The 19,004-nt window shown below is 50.3% G+C and overlaps 1 protein-coding gene and 1 pseudogene across 5 annotated transcripts in view; one reads left to right on the forward strand and one right to left on the reverse strand.

Moving 5' to 3' along the window:
- Window positions 1-15,332, reverse strand: part of IQSEC2 (IQ motif and Sec7 domain ArfGEF 2) — a 78,794-nt gene extending 63,462 nt beyond the window's left edge. For all 5 annotated transcript variants that reach the window (XM_072744411.1, XM_072744414.1, XM_072744410.1 and 2 more), the window contains exon 1: window positions 14,405-15,332. In XM_072744411.1, coding sequence (XP_072600512.1) covers window positions 14,405-15,111 — 707 coding nt within the window. In that variant the 5' untranslated portion in view covers window positions 15,112-15,332. The remainder of the gene's footprint in view (window positions 1-14,404) is intronic.
- Window positions 15,333-17,130: 1,798 nt separating this feature from the next.
- On the forward strand, window positions 17,131-18,005 carry LOC112911958 (small ribosomal subunit protein uS2 pseudogene; annotated as a pseudogene).
- Window positions 18,006-19,004: the final 999 nt, after the last annotated feature.

Consider the following 19,004-nt stretch of genomic DNA (forward strand, 5'->3'; position numbering starts at 1 on the left):
TGCCACTTTACATTATTATTTAAAAAAGAAGATAGGCAGAGACTACAACGAAGAGCCTTGAATGCCAGGCAACAGACTATTGTCCTGTAATTTCTGGGGAGCCCTTAGGGAGCTCAGCCCCGGGGCTGATAAGGTCAGATGCTGCCTTCCCTGACCCCAGGCTCCTTCCTGTCAAGCAGGCTTTATTTGGTCTTAAGCATATTCTGCCTTCTAATAATCCAAAAAGAATAAAGTGACTATTTATTAAGTACCTATGATGGGTTCGGGGCTTGCACTGTGTTCTTGACAGCTGGGTAAGATGGTTATTCTTCCCATCGTACAGATGTGAAAACTCAGGCTCAGGACAGCCATGTGATTTGCCTAGAGTTATGCAGCTAATAAGTGGTGGGGCTGAGATTCAGGTCTGGTTGGTCTGACTCTAAAACCAACGCTTTTAACTGCTACAGCTGTGGCTTCCTTCTGTCATGCCAGAGCTAAGTGGCACTTCATCTCCCATACCAGCCTGTGAGCTTGGCCTCTCTCCCTCACCTGGCCCCCATCTCCCCTATACATGGTGCAGCCCAGGCCCGGCACCCACCCTCAACCATAAACATTCAGGGAAGTACTTCTGGAAGAAACAATCATTCTAGGTCAGAGGGAGGGCACCAAACAGGGAAGGTGGGATTAGGCACAGGTATTACAGTCCAGATCAGCTCAGCATTAGGACAAAATAAAGAAAAAAAAAAAAAAAAGAAAAAGAAGGGGAAGAGAGAGAGAGAGAAAAGTAAAATGGAACTGGCTCTCTCCAGCCCTCCCTTCCTGCCTCCCTCTGCTAGAGGCAAAGGGATGGAGGATCAGTCATGATGGGAAGGAGAGTGGGTGGAAGTGGGGAGCAGCCTAGAGCAGCTCGCTGTTGCAGTAGCCTCACTCAGCCTCAAAGCCCCTCCTGTGCGCTAGGGGCCCTGGTCTGGCCTACCTGCTCCCCCTGCCTAAGCAAAGGAGGCTGGGCTGCACTCCCAGGAGCCCACTAAAATGAATGTGAAAAACAAAACAAGATATGAAGTCATAACAGTGAAGAGGATGGAAGAAAGCAATATCAACGGATGAGAGATTTAAATGAAGTTCTGGAAGCTAAAAACAAAGAGAAGAGTGTTCATATTTGAAGGAGAGCCAGGGACACCATTCAGGGGGTGGCAGCCAGGGTGGGAGCCAATCGGGCCAGCAGAGGCCCAGAGAGACTCCAGACTTGGAGATGGTAGATACAAGGAAGGACAGGGATGATCAGGATCTGAAAACAGGGGGATAAACTGAAAATAAGTACATGAAATCCTCCCCTGCTCCCCTAACTCCCAAATCCAGAATACAAGCTGCCTGGCATGTGCCCCTAGGCAAAATGTCAGAGAGCTTCTAGCTAAAGGAATTAAACTATCTAGGGTGAATTAGGGCACCCAGTGGCATGCTGGTGTCTCCAGAATGAAGTGCTTTACATTCTGGCATTTAGGGGGCCACCCATGATAACAGCCAGCTCTCTGGAGGCTCACCTGAAATAAAGCTGGCAAGTGGACAAGACAGCCTGGATATATAAACATATCAATCAGGCTTTCTATGAACTCATTCGTAAACAATAAAATGGAAAGTATGAGAGAAAAGATAGGCAGCCTGGAGGATCAATCCTGGAAGTTCAACATCTAACTAGCAGACATTCCAGAAAGAGGAAACAGAGAAAATGAAGAGGAGGAAACTACCAAGGAAATTATGTAAGAAGAGATAAAAGGCACTGGATTGAACACTCACTGAGTACCAGGCCAGGTGAATGGAAAACAGACCTTGAACTGAGTGCTAGTGACATGGGTATGGTTGGCTTGCAAAAATTGCCCCAGCTGTTCATTTGTGATATGAGCACTTTTCTGTATCCATATTATACTTCAGTGTGACGTTTACCAAAAAATCCTTCTTCTAAGAAAACTCCAGGTAAACTGTCCCCAGAAGGTGTGCTATGATTATCCTGCAGTTTCAAGGAGCTTCATACAGTGATAACTAAATAAGTAAGCAAGCAAGCAAACAAACGAGGGAGAAAGTCCTAGGCTCAAATATAAAACAAAGTAAAAGGTGGCATGATTTTGAGCCATGCCATAGAGAGTAAGAAAGGAAAATTCATTTGCTCTTGATGCGAGGCACATCTTCCTATGAGGACAGAGGTCGTAACTGTGGATCCTGGAAACTGAGCTGCAATTATAGTCATAATCACATAAACAGAGTATATTGGTGGTCCACTTTTATTTGTTTGTTTTTATTTGTTTTTATTGAAGTTCGATTTGCCAACATATAGTATAACACCCAGTGCTCATCCCATCAAGTGCCCTCCTTACTGGGTGAGGGGTGCCCATGGGGTAACTGGGTGACGGGTGGTTGACTTTTAAAATCGATGTGTCTTGATAAAGCACCGGAGGCCTAATTATTACAGGATGCAACTGCAATCAACCTTGTGGAATGCAAAAGTGTCGAGCACAGAATGTGGGAGGTGCAAGGGTGGAGAGATAGAGGGAAGGATGGGGCCCTAATAACTGCCTTACAGACCCAGTGGTGAAGAGATACTGTAGAAAATGGATGGACTCAGAAACTGTAGTTTAAAACAGTGCTTAATAGGGGCACCTGGATGGCTCAGTGGTTGAGTGTCTACCTTTGGCTCAGGTCATGATCCCAGGGTCCGGGGATTGAGTCCCACATCAGCCTTCCCGAGGAGCCTGCTTCTTCCTCTGCCTCTGTCTCTGCCTCTCTCTGTGTGTCTCTCATGAAAAAATAAATAAAATATTAAAAGAAATAAAAATAAAACAGTGCTTAATAAAGTTACAAAGGTAACTAACAGAGGAACCAAAGTAGTAATGTTAACTATCACAATCTGTGAGGGGGAAAGATGTGTCATAAATAAGTTAAATCCTCATTTGTCGGAGGAGAAAGAAGTCAGTAGATAATGTTTCAAGTTGATAAATGAAGAAATAACCATCAAAGCACATGACTTAGATGAAACCACCACCAGAAAACCTAAATGGTAAAAGCAGTAACCTCTGGGGGCTGGAAGGGGAGAAGAGGGAGACATTGCTTTTTACTATACACGTGTCTGTGTACTCTTTGCCGTTTTTTGTGTTTTTTTTAAAGATTTTGTTTTTAAGTAATCTCTCCACCCAACATGGGGCTCAAATCCACAACTCCAACCCAGAGATCAGGAGTCACAGGCTCTATCGCCTGAGCCAGCCAGGTGCCACTGTTTGCCTTTTTGACAGTATGCACATGTAACCGCTTTAATTTAAAGAATGAGTCCCTCCTCTTTCTTTGGACCTCAGTTTCCCCACACAGTATGTATAAAAGAGGGAAGGTATGATTCTATGTGATATAAGGTCCTGTTCTTCAATGTAGGCTTCTTTTTATTTTTATATTTTTAAAAGATTTTTATTTATTTGAGAGAGAGAGAGAGATCACAAGCAGGGGGGATGGGCAGGGGGAGAGGGTGAAGCAGACTCCCCACTGAGCAGAGGGCCCAATATAGGGCTCCATCCCAGGACCCTGGGATCATTACCTGAGCTGAAGGCAGCCATCTAACCTCTAATGGACTGAGCCACCCAGGCGCCCTACAGGCTTCCTTTTAAAGCAGGAATGAAACAGGTGAGTGAGGGGCCGATGCCCTCCCCCAATAACACTTCCATTCCTCCTGATGCCACAGTTGTCCATGGGAATGCCTTCTCAGCTACCCCAACCAGCACCGCCTTCCGGTCCCCTTTTAGCCCCACCATCACCCATCCAGCCTCTCCAGCCTTCCACTCATTCTACTGTTTACACCCGTTAGTTATTTATACCTGCCTGAGTCACAAAGGATTTGAGGTGGCTTACTTCAATAACACAAAGAAAGAATAAGAAATTGAACTAGAAAATAAGCTCAGAAAAAGAGATCAACAAAGATGCTCAAGCTGTACTTCAAATTAATCAGTAGCCAGGGAAGAGGGGTGAGATACAATGAGCCATGACAGCCTCATATTAGGAAGGAGGAAATACACCCATTCTCTGGGCATGGAATTCTGCAAATTGCTGTCCAGGGGAGATTTCATGAGGGAGAAGGAAATGACGGGTTTGGTTTGGTTTTTAAACTTTAAGTTGTCCTACTTTAAATGATATGCTATCCAGATATTTGGATGAGTTAGCTCCTATTAAAAACTAAAGATGGGCACCTGGATGGCTCAGCCGTTGAGCATCTGCCTTTGGCTCAGGTAGTGATCTCGGGATCCTGGGATCGAGTCCCACATCAGGCTCCCTGTGAGGAGCCTGCTTCTCCCTCTGCCTATGTCTCTGCTTCTCTCTCTGTGTCTCTTAGGAAGAAATACATAAAATCTTTAAAAAAATAAAATAAAAACTAAAGAATCTCAGGTAATATCATGATTATAGAAATGAAGTGTAAGAGGGGTGCCTGGGTGGCTCAGTCAGTTGGGCATCTGCCCTTAGCTCAGATCATGATCCTGGGGTCCTGGGATTGAGTCCCACATTGGGCTCCCTGCTCAGCAGGGAGTCTGCTTCTCCTTCTCCACCCCCTCCCCCACTGTTCTCTCTCTCTCAAATGAATAAATTTTTTTTAAAAATACAAAAAAAAAATGAGGTATAAGGGCATGTGCTTTGGCATGATCTTGGATTATTTCATTAGTTTTCTGCCCTTGGAAATGCCTAGGAAGCACCTACATATATCAGTGAATGCCATTCAAATGATCTAGGTTAATCCTGAAAGATGGGCATTGTCCAGCCATCTTCCAGACAAGGAAACTAAAGCTCAGAGAAGACAAGATGACATAGCTGAGGTCCTCCAGTGGGTTGGAGCAAGCCGAGATTCAAACCTAGAGCTCTCTACTGGTAGCTACACTTGTGGGGAGCACAGCATAATGTATAAACTTGTGGAATCACTATGTCCTATACCTGAAATGAATGTAATATTGTGTATCCACTATACTCAAAACAAAACAAAAGAGAAACAAACTTAATCTGTCTGTCTCCAAAGCTCGTTCTTTGTGTATCATGCCATGGAGCCTCAAAACAAAGTCATCCAGGCTGGAGAGGCTCTGCCCTAAGCAATGGGCACACACAGGTGATGACAGACAAGCCTGTCCTCCTCCATGAAAACAGAAAAAAGGGGCATGACAGGCAGGGCTCTCAGGCCAAAATCTGCCTCTGAGCTGCCTCGCTTACATTAAATGAGGACCTAGAAGGCAGAAAGCAGCAGGAGAAAAGGTGGGTTGGGCGGAAAAAGGGAAATCTGGGTCTACTCCCTCACTGTGAATCTGAGATCTGATTTCTGTGGGGCTGAGCCAGACAGAGCAGAGGGTCTCTTGCTTCAATGGCAGACAGAGGGTTTGTCTCAAAGACCCGGCTTCCTCCTCTGTAGGACACAACAATAATGAGCCCTTCAACCTTCACAGGATTTCAAGGCATAAAACAGCACATTTAAGGAATGGTCCTTTGAACCCTGGCATTAACATTAGAGTGACTCTTCTAATCAGAGCTCTTCTGCTTCGACATTGAGCAGCATCATACAGGTTCTCTCTCTCTGGGCCTCAGCCTTCTCATCTATGAAATGAACAGCTTTAGCTGAATGATTTTTTTTTAGAGATTTTATTGATTTATTTGAGTAAGAGAGAGACAGAAAGAGACAGAGAGAGCATGCACAGGAGGAGGGACAGAGGGAGAAGGAGAAGCAGGCTCCCCGCTGAGCAGACAGCCAACCATAGACTGGATCCCAGGACCACAGGGTTCCATCCTAGAACCCTGAGATCGAGACCTGAGCAGAAGGCAGATACTTAACCAACTGACCCACCCAGATGCCCCTTGAGCTGGATCATTTCTAAGGGTCCTTCTAATTTGAAGTTTCTTGGCTTTTATGCTGGTATTATTAAAATCCTGCTAGTCGTGCATGGCTGCCACTTCTCTGAGTTCCCACAGTTAGCTGCACGCCCCTCTTTCACAGCACTTACCAATGTGTTGTCACTGTCTCTCTCCAATAGATTATCTCTACTCCCCACTGCCTAAGATCAGGTCTTATCATCTCTCATCTAGACTGTCACCACTGACTTCTCACTAGGTGCCCTCCAATCTGTCTTCCAAATTGTCCACTAGTGGGATCTCTCCAAAACATAGCTTTTGACACCACCCCATATTCTAAAATGAGCACCTCTTTCCTCAACCTAAAACCCTATCTTGGCTCCCAATTCCCAACAGAATAAAGCTCCTTATCCTGCTCTTCAAGTGTCCTCCTGATCTGGGCTGGCTGACTTTTCAGACCCTGCTCCAGACTCTTCCTGCCTTTCCTGTTTGTGCTTTAGTTTTGTACTGACCTCATAAACTGCGCCCCCCTACACACACTCTGCTGGTTCCATGTCTCTGCATGTTCACTCCTGTGGTTCCCTCTGCCTTAGCCTCCCATTTGTTCTCCATTTCCACCAACCCACATACCGTCCTTCTTCATCTAACTAACTTCTACTCATCCAAGTCTCAGCTCAGGCATCACTTCCTCCAGGAAGTCCTCCCTGACAGTCTAGATAGATGTCCCTCCTTTGGGCACCCACAGCCCCCTGTGCTCCCCTCTAGCCCAGCGCACAGGAAACCGCAGTACGTTCATCTTCACTGCCCAACTGTGAATGTTGTGAAGCCGAGAACTGTGTAATATTAACGACAGAACTTCCTGCCTACAGTAGTACAAGGCATGGCACATACTAGGCATGCAATATTCACTGGACTGATCTCTCATTCAGAAATGTGGTGAGCTCCCACATGGCCTCTCCCTCTGGTCCCTCCACAGCACAGAGTTTGGCAAAGTTATTAATAATAATAATGCCTACTGCTAAGTAAGCACTGTGTGCTAAACACTTCACCTATGTCATCTTATTTCATTTTCACGACAATCATGAGAAGATTCATAGCCATTTATGAATTGGCCAGCTTATCAGACAGACAACTACCTCCCTACCAGTTTTTTTTTAAAGATTTCATTCATTTATTTGAGAGAGAGAGGAAGAGCACAGAGGGAGAGTTAGAGGGAGAAGTAGACTCCCCGCTGAGCAGAGAGCTCAATTTGGGACTCAGGACCCGATAGCAGGACCCTGAGATCATGACCTGAGCCAAAGGCAAATGCTTAACCAACTGAGCCACCCTGGTGCCTTCCCTCTCAGTTTTTTTTTATAAGGGAATTTTGGGGAGGGAAAAAATTTAGGTACTTTTAATCTCAGATATGATGACAATAATTCTAAAGTGGCTATAGGGAGGAAAATATTGGTTTTTGTAAGGTAAATGCAACATCCTGGAATCCAGGAGGAAATCACAAGATCCAGATTGGCAGTCATATTATCCCTTTCAAAGGGTATAAACATTACCTAGCTATAAAAAATGCATTGATATTAGGAAATGGTATATACCAGGTGATAATTGTGATAAATTTCCTTCTAAAATGTTAGAGGAATCATCCTGATTAGCCCTTGTAGCTCTGGGTTGTTTTGAAGAAGATGTGATGTGAGGATCTTGGCGGAGTTGTTTTGTTTGCTACATTACACCTCTAGGGGGCAGGGCAGGCCCACAAATGATTTTCCATCCTTGTCTCTCAGCTTTCCATCTGATCAAGAACTTTGATGGGTATGTTAGGCAAACAGGAAATTTTCTGGTATGTGGGGGGGGGGGGGGCGCAACATGAATCTTATATATCAGAAAACACAGTTTTATCTGCTACTTGAGAAAAACCGAGGCTCTGAAAGTTAAGTGACTTGCCTAAATTTGCAGAAAGTCCCCCTTCCAGGGCACTGCACTTTCTCCGAATACTAAGGCCCCCAGAGAACTTCAGTTCCGAAGTGCTTGAAAACAGCCTTCCCCGTGTAAATGCTATCAACATGGATGCTTGGAGAGAGACCACATAATTTCCAGGAGGAAGTCAGAGTAACTAACAAATTACCTGGCCTAAATGAGTGACATCAAAAGTGGAAACAAATCATTTACTCATCATTCTTGCCCACAACCAGGGTTTATCATTCTGCCAAGGAACACAGCAGGGGAAGAGCCAAAGGGGTTGCATCTTATTCTTACTCTAAGACACCTTGCTGAGCCCCAGGTCTGAGCCCAATAAAGACTTGATGGATAATAAGTAACTTCCCACTAGACCGCACAGGCTGCACACAGGTCCTATGCATGTCTCTTTGCTCCTTTCAGAACAGATTGGGGGGGGGGGGTCAAGACCATGGTGTGACATGGCCATGGCATGGGACAGAGGGGTAACGATAAGCAGATTGCCCTAAATGTCTCCTAAGGTTCCTCTGACTGCTACCCTGACATCCTAGCAACTGGAAGATGGGTGAGTGCAAAAAGCACAGGGGGAGGAGGCCCAACAACTCCTGGAAGCATAAGAAGGCCACACAGGAGCCAAGAGAATTCTGAAGTGGAGTCGTCTCTATAGGAGCCCTGGGATGAAGAAAAACTTAGGCACCTCTGGCCATTAGGGCACCAAGAGTTAACCTGACCTGCATTTATCTATTCAGCATTTACCAAGCAGTCACTACTGTGCTATATGTTTCCAGGCTGCTTGCTCTTTCACTCATGCCCAGAGCACCTACCAGAGGGACCAACACAACACACTCTCGATACTATCAGTTAAATCTCTATCTGAAGGAGTTCCCAATCTGGTAGGGAGGACACAAGATGCAAACAAAGAGTCGTTAAGGTATAAAAAGGGGCAAAGCGCTCATTTCAAGGGTCAGGGATAAGCTAACAAACTCGGATAGGTGACAGTGCAGCTCAGCCTGGGAACTGGATGGAACAGCCTAGGAGAAAGAAACAGCATGAGTAGACTCTGAAATTATCAAAAGGCTGAGTGGGCTAACAATGGGGTATACAGGCCCTTCTGGCCAGAGCACTGTGTGTAGGAAAGACGAGAGGAGAAAGGTAAGTTAAGTGCAGATCCTAAGAGGACCATGTGTGGCAGGTAGAGGCCTGCAAACATTCTCCTGCACGCCAAAGCAGAGTGAAACCACAGGAGCCCTGCAGAAAGCTTGGCCTGGCTGCATGTCATCGGAGGCTTGAAGGAACAAGAGCAGGGGAGGCATCTATTAGAGAAGACTCTGGCAAAAATCCAGGAGGCAATCAGGAAAATCCAAGGGGCAATCAGCAGATGGACCCTGACTCTGAGCAGTGGTCTTGGGAGCTCTGAGGGAAGGCCGGAGCCATGCCTGGAGTGTCTTTAACATCTTTACACCTTGCCTGCGGGAGGTGATGGCACACCACAGACTTGAACCAGACAGTTCTGGGCCCCATGCCGTTGTGTAAGCTCAGGCAGGTCACTGCACCTCTCTGATCCTCATTTCCCTGTCTGAAAAATGAGGATAATACTAACCCCCACCTGGCAGGAACTCTGCAAATGAGATAAGAGGCAGTACTGCATGGTGGGTAAGAATGCTGCAGATGGACTCTGGAGCCTAGCCACCTGGGTTCCTTCTAGCTCCTTCTCCATTCTGCTGCTTATTCATTGAATCACCTTGGGTAGTTAACCAACCTCTCTGGGCCTCAGTTTCCTCATCTGTATAATAGATTTTTTAAAAAGATTTATTTATTTATTTACGATAGACAGAGAGAGAAAGAGAGAGAGAGAGGCAGAACACAGGAGGAGGGAGAAGCAGGCTCCATGCCGGGAGCCCAACATGGGACTCGATCCTGGGTCTCCAGGATCGTGCCCTGGGCCAAAGGCAGGCGCCAAACCGCTGAGCCACCCAGGGATCCCTGTATAATAGATTTAATGACAATATCTACATCAAAGGATTCACGTGAAGATTGAATGAATTAATACATGGAAAGCGCTTAGAACAAATAGTGCTTGGCACACAGTAAATATAGAAAAAAAGGTGCTAGCTATTATTACATAAAGCCACATAGGGTGGTGCCTGGCACATTGAAGGCTGAGACTCACTCAGCACATGAGTGGCCTCTTCTCCATGCTCCCGGCCTTCACTATACTCTTGGCAAATTCAGAGGCCCTGGGTAGGCAGGAGAGGGTGAGATGAAAGAGGAGCAGAGAGCAAGCCTGGGTCCAGGCTTCTCCAACTGAGGTCCCCATCTGACACTAGGAGACACCCACTCTCTTCAAGCCCTCCAGCCTGGTCCTCGGCCAGTGTCCTGACGTGTCTTGCTCTTTCATTCCTTCCTCCGAGAACCTCCACACCCCTCCACCCTTGCTACTCATTTTGTCCTGAACACTGTCGCTCTGGTGGGCTGAGCCTGGAGCCCTGCATCTCTGGTCAGGAGGAAGGGGCTCTGCAAGCACAGGAGCATGGTGTTCACTCAGCCTGGTGGCCCCTCTTGCTCTGTGCACGCAGCCAAGAAATGTTTGTGGATGACAACAACCCCTTCTTGCCCCAGATATAGACAGAGAAGAAAGACTCCTCTAATTCTCATTCAACTTGACATTATCATTTCCTCCCACACAGGTATAATGCTCCCAACACGGGGAGGGGGATAAATGGCTTACCCTCCTGGGAAGAAGGAGAAATCCCCCTGGGAAAAGCACCCCAGACCCCAGAGGAAACAGACTTCCCCAGGGCCCTTCCCTGGGCTCACTCTCTCCTCCCCCTCCCTTCTCCCTCCCAGTGCCCTCAGGCCCTGCAGGGACCACACTGACACAGCCCAGCAGCCAAGCAGTAGACCACGCACTGGCCTGGCTGTCAAGAACACCAGGCCGGGCCCTCTGGCTGCTGTCTCACAATGTGAGCCAGCATGCAGGGTAGGCTGGGGGGTATGAGGAGGTGCTGGGGTGAGGGCAGAGGATGAAGAGTTACCACCAAACCAGCTTCAGCCCCCCACCGCCTACAGCAGAGCCAGAGCCAGGCCCATGCAAAAAGCGTGGGAAATAAAGCTCTCTTCGGTGTGGAGCACCTCAGCAGTGGCCCCCAGCACACTGGTAAATCATTCCAGGTACCAGAACTGCAGGTGGGGGCGGGAAGGGGAGAGGGCAGGCCAAGATCAACAATGAAGAAACGCAGACTTCTCTAGTCATCTGGAGAGGGACACCGATTCCAAGGGTAAAAGACCTGTACATTGGCGTGGCAGAGACCAGTAGCCACAAACAAATAAGCAAGCAAGCAAAGCCCTCACATACAGGAGAGCAGTGAGTGGCCAGCAGGAGGTTGAGCCTCGCCTCACTCTATGCTGTACGAGAAAGGCCACACCCAGAGCAAGCAGAAGGCATACTGGCAACCGGGAACCTGTCCAGAGGAGACAGTGCAGGCGGCTGTGGGAATCCTGGGGGTATGACACGGGTGGGGGGTGGACACGACAGCAGCCGCCAACTGCAGTAGAGGGAAAGTTCACAGGACCAAGAGTCCATCTTCGGGGTAGTGTGACCTCTGGCGTGTGGCTTCACTCCTCGGAGCTGCTCAGTTTCTTCAGCTGTCAAGTGTGGATCATAGTGACAGACACACAGGGTCTCAGGGAAGAGCTAAATCAAGTCCCTGAGGCAAAGGGGGAGGGGAGAACACCCCCCCCCCCCCCCCCCCCCCCCCGCCCACAAATGGCAGCTGGGCCTCAGGCCCTCTCTCCCCTCTTCCTCCACCAGAGGGAGCCCAGGGACCAGAAACGGGTCGCCTGGACAGGTGCTACTTATCCTCCCCCAGTGCTGCATCCTCTGCTGCGAAGACTCCCACCCTGCTGGCCCTGGCTTCTCAAGGCAGCCTGCTCACCCACTCCTGACAAACCCTGACAGGCCTGGCAGGGGAGTCTCCTCAGCAGCCATGGAGGCAGCAATGGCCACTGCAGCAGCAGGCCCTCTTGATGCCTGGCTGCAAGGGAGAATGGCGAGGAGGGAGACACAGCCTTTTGCCCCCTTGCGCCTCAACCCCGCATCCCCCTTCTCCTCCCCCCACCCCCGTCGACGCCCCCACTCATCCCAGACTCAGTTCCTTCTGCTCAAATCCTCTAGACCCTAAGGCTCTCCTGGCCTCTCCCAGTTTGTGACCCGGCTGGGTCCTGAAGCCAGGAGTCTCCCGTGGGTTGGAAAGCTCTGGTGGAAAAATGACAGGCCTCAGAGACAGAGGGACTTGGGTTTGAGTCCCAGCCCCGACAGGAGCCAGCAGCATAACCCTGAGCAAAAACCTTTTCTCGGAAGCTCAGTTTCTCCAGCTCTAAAATGGAGTTGCTAATGCTCACTGCATGGGGCCTGTGGCGAGGCCCCCAAAGAGGCAATAAGGGATGTGCAAATATTTAATATATGTTTAGGAGAGACTCAAAGTACTATCTAAACTGTCTTATTAATCCAGTGGGAAATGTGAAGGAAGCAGAGAAATCCAACCAACAGCCTAGAGGGTACACAAAGGAGGGACCGACTGAAAGGCAGGCCTGTGCGGATGGCAGAAGCACAGAGCTCAGGAGCAAATGGGCTCCCAGCCAGCCAAAAGATTCAGATCCACATCTGCAGGATGGAGAATCTGAGGGCAATGGAATCCTGGAATTGAGGAAGACCCAGGTCACTTCACTGGGCTTTACACCCGATTCAAGAACACTGCTTTCTCCAGCTCATCCCAACACCCACTGGGCCTCTGCTGGACAGGTCCAGCCGGCTCCCACCCCCCACCTCTCAAGTCAGTCCACTGCATCACCAGACAGCCAGGTTGGAAAGTTCTCCCTGATTTCTGCCCAAATCTCCCCCTGCTCCTGGTTCTTCTGTTCCCCAGAACCACACATAATGAGGCTGCTTTGCCCTGTCACAAGCCTGATCACTCTGAAAAGTATTCCACAGCCAGGATCAGCGCCCACCATGCCCACCCAGTCTCTTGCTTCCACCCCACTGTGGCCCTCTCCGGACACAGCCTTGCTTGGTGGGTCTGGACCCTTCCTCTGGTGTGGGGACCCAAGGTGCACCCAGGCAGACTACTGGGAATGAGCCTGGACAGGAGAACCCATCTTCCTTGCCCCCAGACGACTCTGGGGCAGTCCACACCAAAACTCAGCTGAGGGTGCATTGCAGTGGAGCCCAGCTGAGCCCTCGAGCTGCAGCTGCTGCTCCTGGGGCCCAGCCATCTCAACCCAGCACCCCAGCCTGCTGCCTCACCACGGGGGAGTTGCAGAGAGCTGTCTCCCGGCAGATTTCCTGAGGCAGAAGGCTTCCCCACCCCCAGCCCAGCCTCCAAGAGACACTCCACTGGTTGTGGCACATGGTAGGACCAGCTGAGCAGTGAGAGGAGGGGGAAGGCTGTCCATTCGCTAGAGGACTTCAGACTTGCTCTGTAGTGTGGCTGGATTAGTCACGGAACCAGCAAATCTAAACTGAGGGACTTTAGGGAGCATTCGAGGCAGACAAGATATGGGGGGACCTGCTGGCCAGAGAGAGGAAGGGACTCTGTCAAGGTCACGAAGTCCATCTGCAGCATGGCTGGAAGGGGGATCCCAGGTCTCCTAGCTCTCAGTCTGGTGTTCTCTTCAGCACAGCAAAAGGGAAATCAGGGGGCCTTCAGGGCAGTCCTGTGAGCCTGCATGCCCTTGACTCTTCACCTGACATCTATCCCGACTGGTAGATACTGGTAGTATCTGCATAGAAGAAGTGGCCCCAGCCCATGTCCCACCAACCCAAGAGAGACAGCCAAGGTGTCCCAAATAGGCAGATACACAAACACCAGCACGGAAAACTGGCACTGATCCAACAAGAGGAAAGCTCTGTAGACTTCCCTTCCTTGGTAGCTCTTTAATTGGGTAGTGTTTTTCTCGAGGGTGGAGAGAGGGGTGGTCTTTGAGGAACTAGCCAAGGGCCTGGCCTCCATCTTTGCTCCCCCATCTTTGCTCCCCTGGCCAGGATGTGCTGCAGTTCCCCTCAGAGGGATATCTCAGCCTCCAGCAGCCATTCTGGTCCCCACCTGCCTCTCTGGGAAAGGATGGGGCTGAGGCAACCAGAGACAAGATCTGGCCTGCACTTGGGACCTGCAGAGGAGACCCAAAGGGCGGGGGTAAGGATGGGGGGGCTTTCTTTCCCTTGAGGCTCTGAGGTGACACCATCACAGATAATAAAAATCCCAAGCAGCACATCCAAAATCAATAAAGAAATGAAAAGCCATCCTCTGGCACGGCTACAGCTAGGGGGTGAAGAAGTGGAGGGGTGATGACTGCCGTAAGCCCTCCCCGGAGGCGGTTTTGAGAAAGAAGAGACACCTGCACTCATCTGGCCAACCCAAGCTGGGGTGGCTAGAGAAGGGGTGGCGGCTGCTTGAGGAGGACCCAGCTTCCTCCCGACAGGCTGGGACGGTAGAGGAGGACATGGAATCAGGCACAGGCTTCTTACTTTATGAACCGGACAAGTTGGGAGAGGGAACTAGAGGGGAAGAGCCGGGATGAACGGGAAGGTTGGGACGGGGATAGGAGGGTACGAACACACGTTCCTTACTTTCTCTGAAGGGTTGTGGCCGGGCTGGTGCTGGTACTGGTGCTGTGGCCTCCGCCGGCCCCAGGGCTGGAGCTCCTGGATGCGCCACGGCTCAGCTGGCCTCGCTCCCGCGGTGGCCGGGACCCCACACCCACCGCCGCCGAATAGCCGGCTTCCTTCTCGCGGCCAGGGTGAGCTGGCCCTGTCTCCCGCCCGCCACGCTCGCGCCCCAGGGCTGGGTTCTCGTGGTGCAGGTGGCACTGGGCCACGTCACGTTCGCGGGCTGGGTATCCAGTAGTGTCCTGGAGCGGATAGGCGGCGTCCCGTTCCTTGTCCCGATATGCTGCCTCCCGGTTCTGGTAGGCGCCATCCCGGTTCGGGTAGCCCACGTCCCGGGTCGCCTGGTGGAACTGGCTCTCCCGCAGCTCGCGGTGGTGGAACTGGGTCTCGCGCAGGTTCTGGTACTGGCTCTCGCGGCCGGGGCTATCCCGCGCGCCGTGGGGGTCCCGGTGCAGCTCCCCGCGGTGCAGCTGGCTTTCCTCCCTCAGATCGCGGTTCTCCTGGGTGAGCTGGTCCAGCTGGCCCTCCAGCTCTTCAATGCGCCGCCGCTGGGTCTCCAGCAGCTGCTGCTGGCTCTCGATGATGTTGTTCAGCTCCAGCAGGTACTCCACCGCCCGGTTGGGGCTCTCGGATCCCGGACCGCCCGGGGGCCCCGACCCCGCCTCCATCCTGGCGGCCCAGGGGCAGGGGAAGGGGCAGGAGAGCCCGGTTCCCGCTCGGTCACGGCGCCACCCTCCCCCGGGCCCAGCCGGGGGAGGGGGCCGGCGGGACGCGAGGGCGCGCACCGGGCTCGAGGGCCCGGGGGCCCGGGGGGGCCCGGGAGACAGCTCTGGGGCCGGCGGCACTGGAAGCAGGAGCTGAGGCTACGGCTGCCGCCGCCACCACCGCCAGGGCTCGGGAGGACGCGGCCCACGGCGCTCCGCCCGCTGCGGAGTCACTGCGCAGCGCGGCCGCGCGGGACCGCCCCAGCCGCCGGCCCGCCCCCCGCCCCTGCCCCCACCACGCGCGCCGGGCCCGCCCCCGCGCGCCCCACCTGCCGCCGCCACCCGCGCAAGAAGGCGGACCCGCCCCGAGACCCCCGCGCCAGGCTGCATCACAAGCTTCCGGGGATCTCTCCATTCCAGCAATCCCAGGGGCTTCACCAAAGGCAGCCTAACGAAGCCCTCCATCCCAGCCCGTTCCAGTGTCCCTCGGGTCCTCTCAGCCCGAGATCCTCATCTTAAGGCATCCCTGGAATCCCCATCTCAGGCAGCCTCCAGGTCCGGACATCCCACGGAGTCCGCATTCCCTGGGTCTGCCAATCCCAAGTGTCAGATTCCCTGTTCCGTCCAACCCCTGGACGTCCTGTCTCAGGCGACCTCCTTCCCGCCCACATCCCGAGTAGTCCCAGGATCTCTCATCCTAGCCAGTCCGTGGACCATTCCTCCAGCCCAGCCAGTCTATGGTTCCTCCAGCCCAGGTGATCCACAGCTCCCTCTTCCCAGGCAGCCCCTGGAACATCACTCCCCCTTCCCACGCCCCCCCCCCCACAACATCACAGTCATCCCCCAACTCCAGCCAGTTCCTAAACGCTCCAGGCAAGCCAGCACCCAGATCACCTATCCCAGTCAACCCCACCATCCGGAAGGTTAGCCAGTCCCTGGGTCCTCCAACAGAGGCAGTGCCAGGATGCCCATCCTAACAAGCTCTGGGACTCCCCATTGCAGTCAATCTTAGGATCAAAGCTCCATTCATTCAACTCTCAATTTCTGCCCTCCTTCAGAAATGGGCTTCTCCATTCTGTCCATCATCTTCATCTAATGAAACTGTACTCATCCTTTGAGACTTAAATGCCACCTTACTGAAGGCAACCTTGATTTCCCTAGCCAGAAGTGCTTGCCTTCTCTCTCCTCTCAACCTTCCATTGCACTTCCCTACATTTTTCTCTTGTGGCACTTGTGGGACAAAAGCACATTCATTTGTGTTCTTGTTTTATGTCCTCTGCCAGTCTCAGCTTCTTAAAGCCAGAAACATATCTTCATTCATCTTTGTGAGCAAGTTGGGGTAGAGGAGAAAGCTACGTTTTACAGTCAGAAAAAAAATGGATTTGTATTCTATCTTCTCCTCTCCAAACTTCCATTTCCCCTATCAATAACACCTGCCACACAGGAAGTGGTCTTGGAAAAAAAACAGTAAAAACATTTGGCACAGAACACACAACCCATGGAATAGGAAAAAAATATTTGCAGATGATATATCTGATAAGGGTTGGTTTTGTATTCAGAATATGCAAAGAACTCTTACAGCCCAACAACAAAAAGATAACCCAATCTCTTTGGGTGAAGAATTTGAAGACACATTTCTCCAAAGAAGGTGTACAAGTGACCAATAAGCTCATGAGATGCTCAACATCATTAGCCACCAGAGAAATGCAGATCAAAAACGACAGTGAGAGGGGATCCTTGGGTGGCTCAACGGTTTAGAGCCTGCCTTCAGCCCAGGGTGTGATTCTGGAGTCCTGGGATCGAGTCCCACATTGGGCTTTCTGCATGGAGCCTCTGTCTGTCTCTCTCTCTCTCTCTCTGGCTCTTGTGAGTAAACGAATAAAGTCTTTAAAAAACACACACACACAATGAGCTTTCTGTGCCCCCCACACATCATGCTGTTCTGGGTTCCTGTCATAATTTTCATGGTTTCCAGAGCCCTCGATGTCCTGTAGATGGGAGGAGGCAGTCTTTAAATTCCCGGCAGCAGGAACCCTCTTAGGTGGCACCAACGACTTCCAAGTGGAACAGTACATCTACCGAAGGAAAAGTAAATGCATCTACATCTTAAGTCTGAAGAGAACCTAGGAGATGCTTCTGCTGGTGGCTTGTACCATTGTTGCCATTGAAAACCTGGCTGATGTTAGTGTCATATCCTCCAGAAATACTGGCAGGCTGGCCAGCTGTGCTGAAATTTTCTGCTGCCACCAGGGGCACTCATACTGCTGGCCACTTCACTCCTGGAAGCTTTACTAGCCAGATCCAGGCAGCCTCCCAAGAGCCATAACATCTAGTGGTTACTGGTCCCAGGGCTGACCATCAGCCTGTCACAGAGGTGTCTGATGTTATGTTCCCATTGCTCTGTGTAACACAGACTCTCCTCTGTGGGCAATGCCATATGGGCATTGCTGTCCCATGCAACGACAAGAGAGAATACTCAGTGGGTCTGATGTGGTGGTTGCTGGACCAGGAAGTTCATTCTGTGCGTGCGTGGCATCATCTCTCATGAGCACCCACAGGAGATCATACCTGATCTCCACTTCTATGGAGATCCTGAAGAGACGGAAGGGAAGAGAGAGCCACTCCTGAAATACTGTGTCCAAGAGGAATTTCAAGGTGAATGTACTGCTCCAGCTTCTGAGTTAACTGTTACTCAACCCAAGGTCATGGACTGGTCTGAAGGTGTGCATATACCCTCACTGACTTTCCAGAAGTTCCCTATTGAAGACTGGAGTGCTCAGCCCACTACTGAACAATGGTACTCAGCTCCCACTGCTTAGATCACTGAATGGATAGGAACAACCACTGGGTGGTCTTAAGCTGCTCTTCTGCACGCTCTTAAACAAAATAAATGGAAATAAGGTTATTGAAAAATAAACACAAGCTTCTTAACACACACACACACACACACACACACACACACAGATACCACTTCACACCCACGATAGTAGCTAAAATTAAAGGGACAGACAAGGAATCCCTGGGTGGCTCAGTGGTTTGGCACCTGCCTTAGGCCCAGGGCATGATCCTGGAGTCCCAGGATCGAGTCCCACATCAGGCTCCCTGCATGGAGCCTGCTTCTCCTTCTGCCTGTGTCTCTGTCTCTAATAAATAAATAAAATCTTTTTTTTTAATTTTTTAAAAAAGGATAGACAAGAAGAAGTATGTGGTGACATTAGAACCCTCATTCACTGCTGGTTGGGATGCAAAATGGTGTGGTCACTTGGGAAAACAGTTTGAAATTTTCTCAAAATGTGAAACAGAGTCACTACATGATCCAGGAATTCTACTCCTAGGTCTATACCCCTACCCTATACTCCTAGGTTCTATACCAATGAAAGCATATGTCCACATAAAAACTTGTACATGAATGTTCATAGTAGCATTATTCATAATAACCAAAAAGTAGAAACAATCAAATGCTCATCTGTTGATGAATAAGCAAATAAAATGTGGCATATCCACACAATGGAGTATTATTCAGCCACAAAAAGGAATAAAGTGCTGATCCATCCTAAAACATGGATAAATCTTAAAAACACTATGCTACGTTATGCTAAATGAGACACAAAAGGCCACATATTGAAATAAAATCTTATTAAAAAGGCAAGGGGCACTGGGTGGCTCAGTGGTTGAGAGTCTGCCTTTTGGTTCAGGTTTTGATCCTGGGATCAAGTCCTGTATTGGGCCTCCCATGGGCAGCCTGCTTCTGCCTCTCCCTCTGCCTATGTCTCTGCCTCTCTCTGTGTCTCTCATGAATAAATAAAATATGTTTTTTAAAGTCCACATATGGTGATTTCACTTATAAAATTCCAGAA

This window comes from Vulpes vulpes, chromosome X (genome assembly GCF_048418805.1).
Source record: "Vulpes vulpes isolate BD-2025 chromosome X, VulVul3, whole genome shotgun sequence".
Taxonomy (NCBI): domain Eukaryota; kingdom Metazoa; phylum Chordata; class Mammalia; order Carnivora; family Canidae; genus Vulpes; species Vulpes vulpes.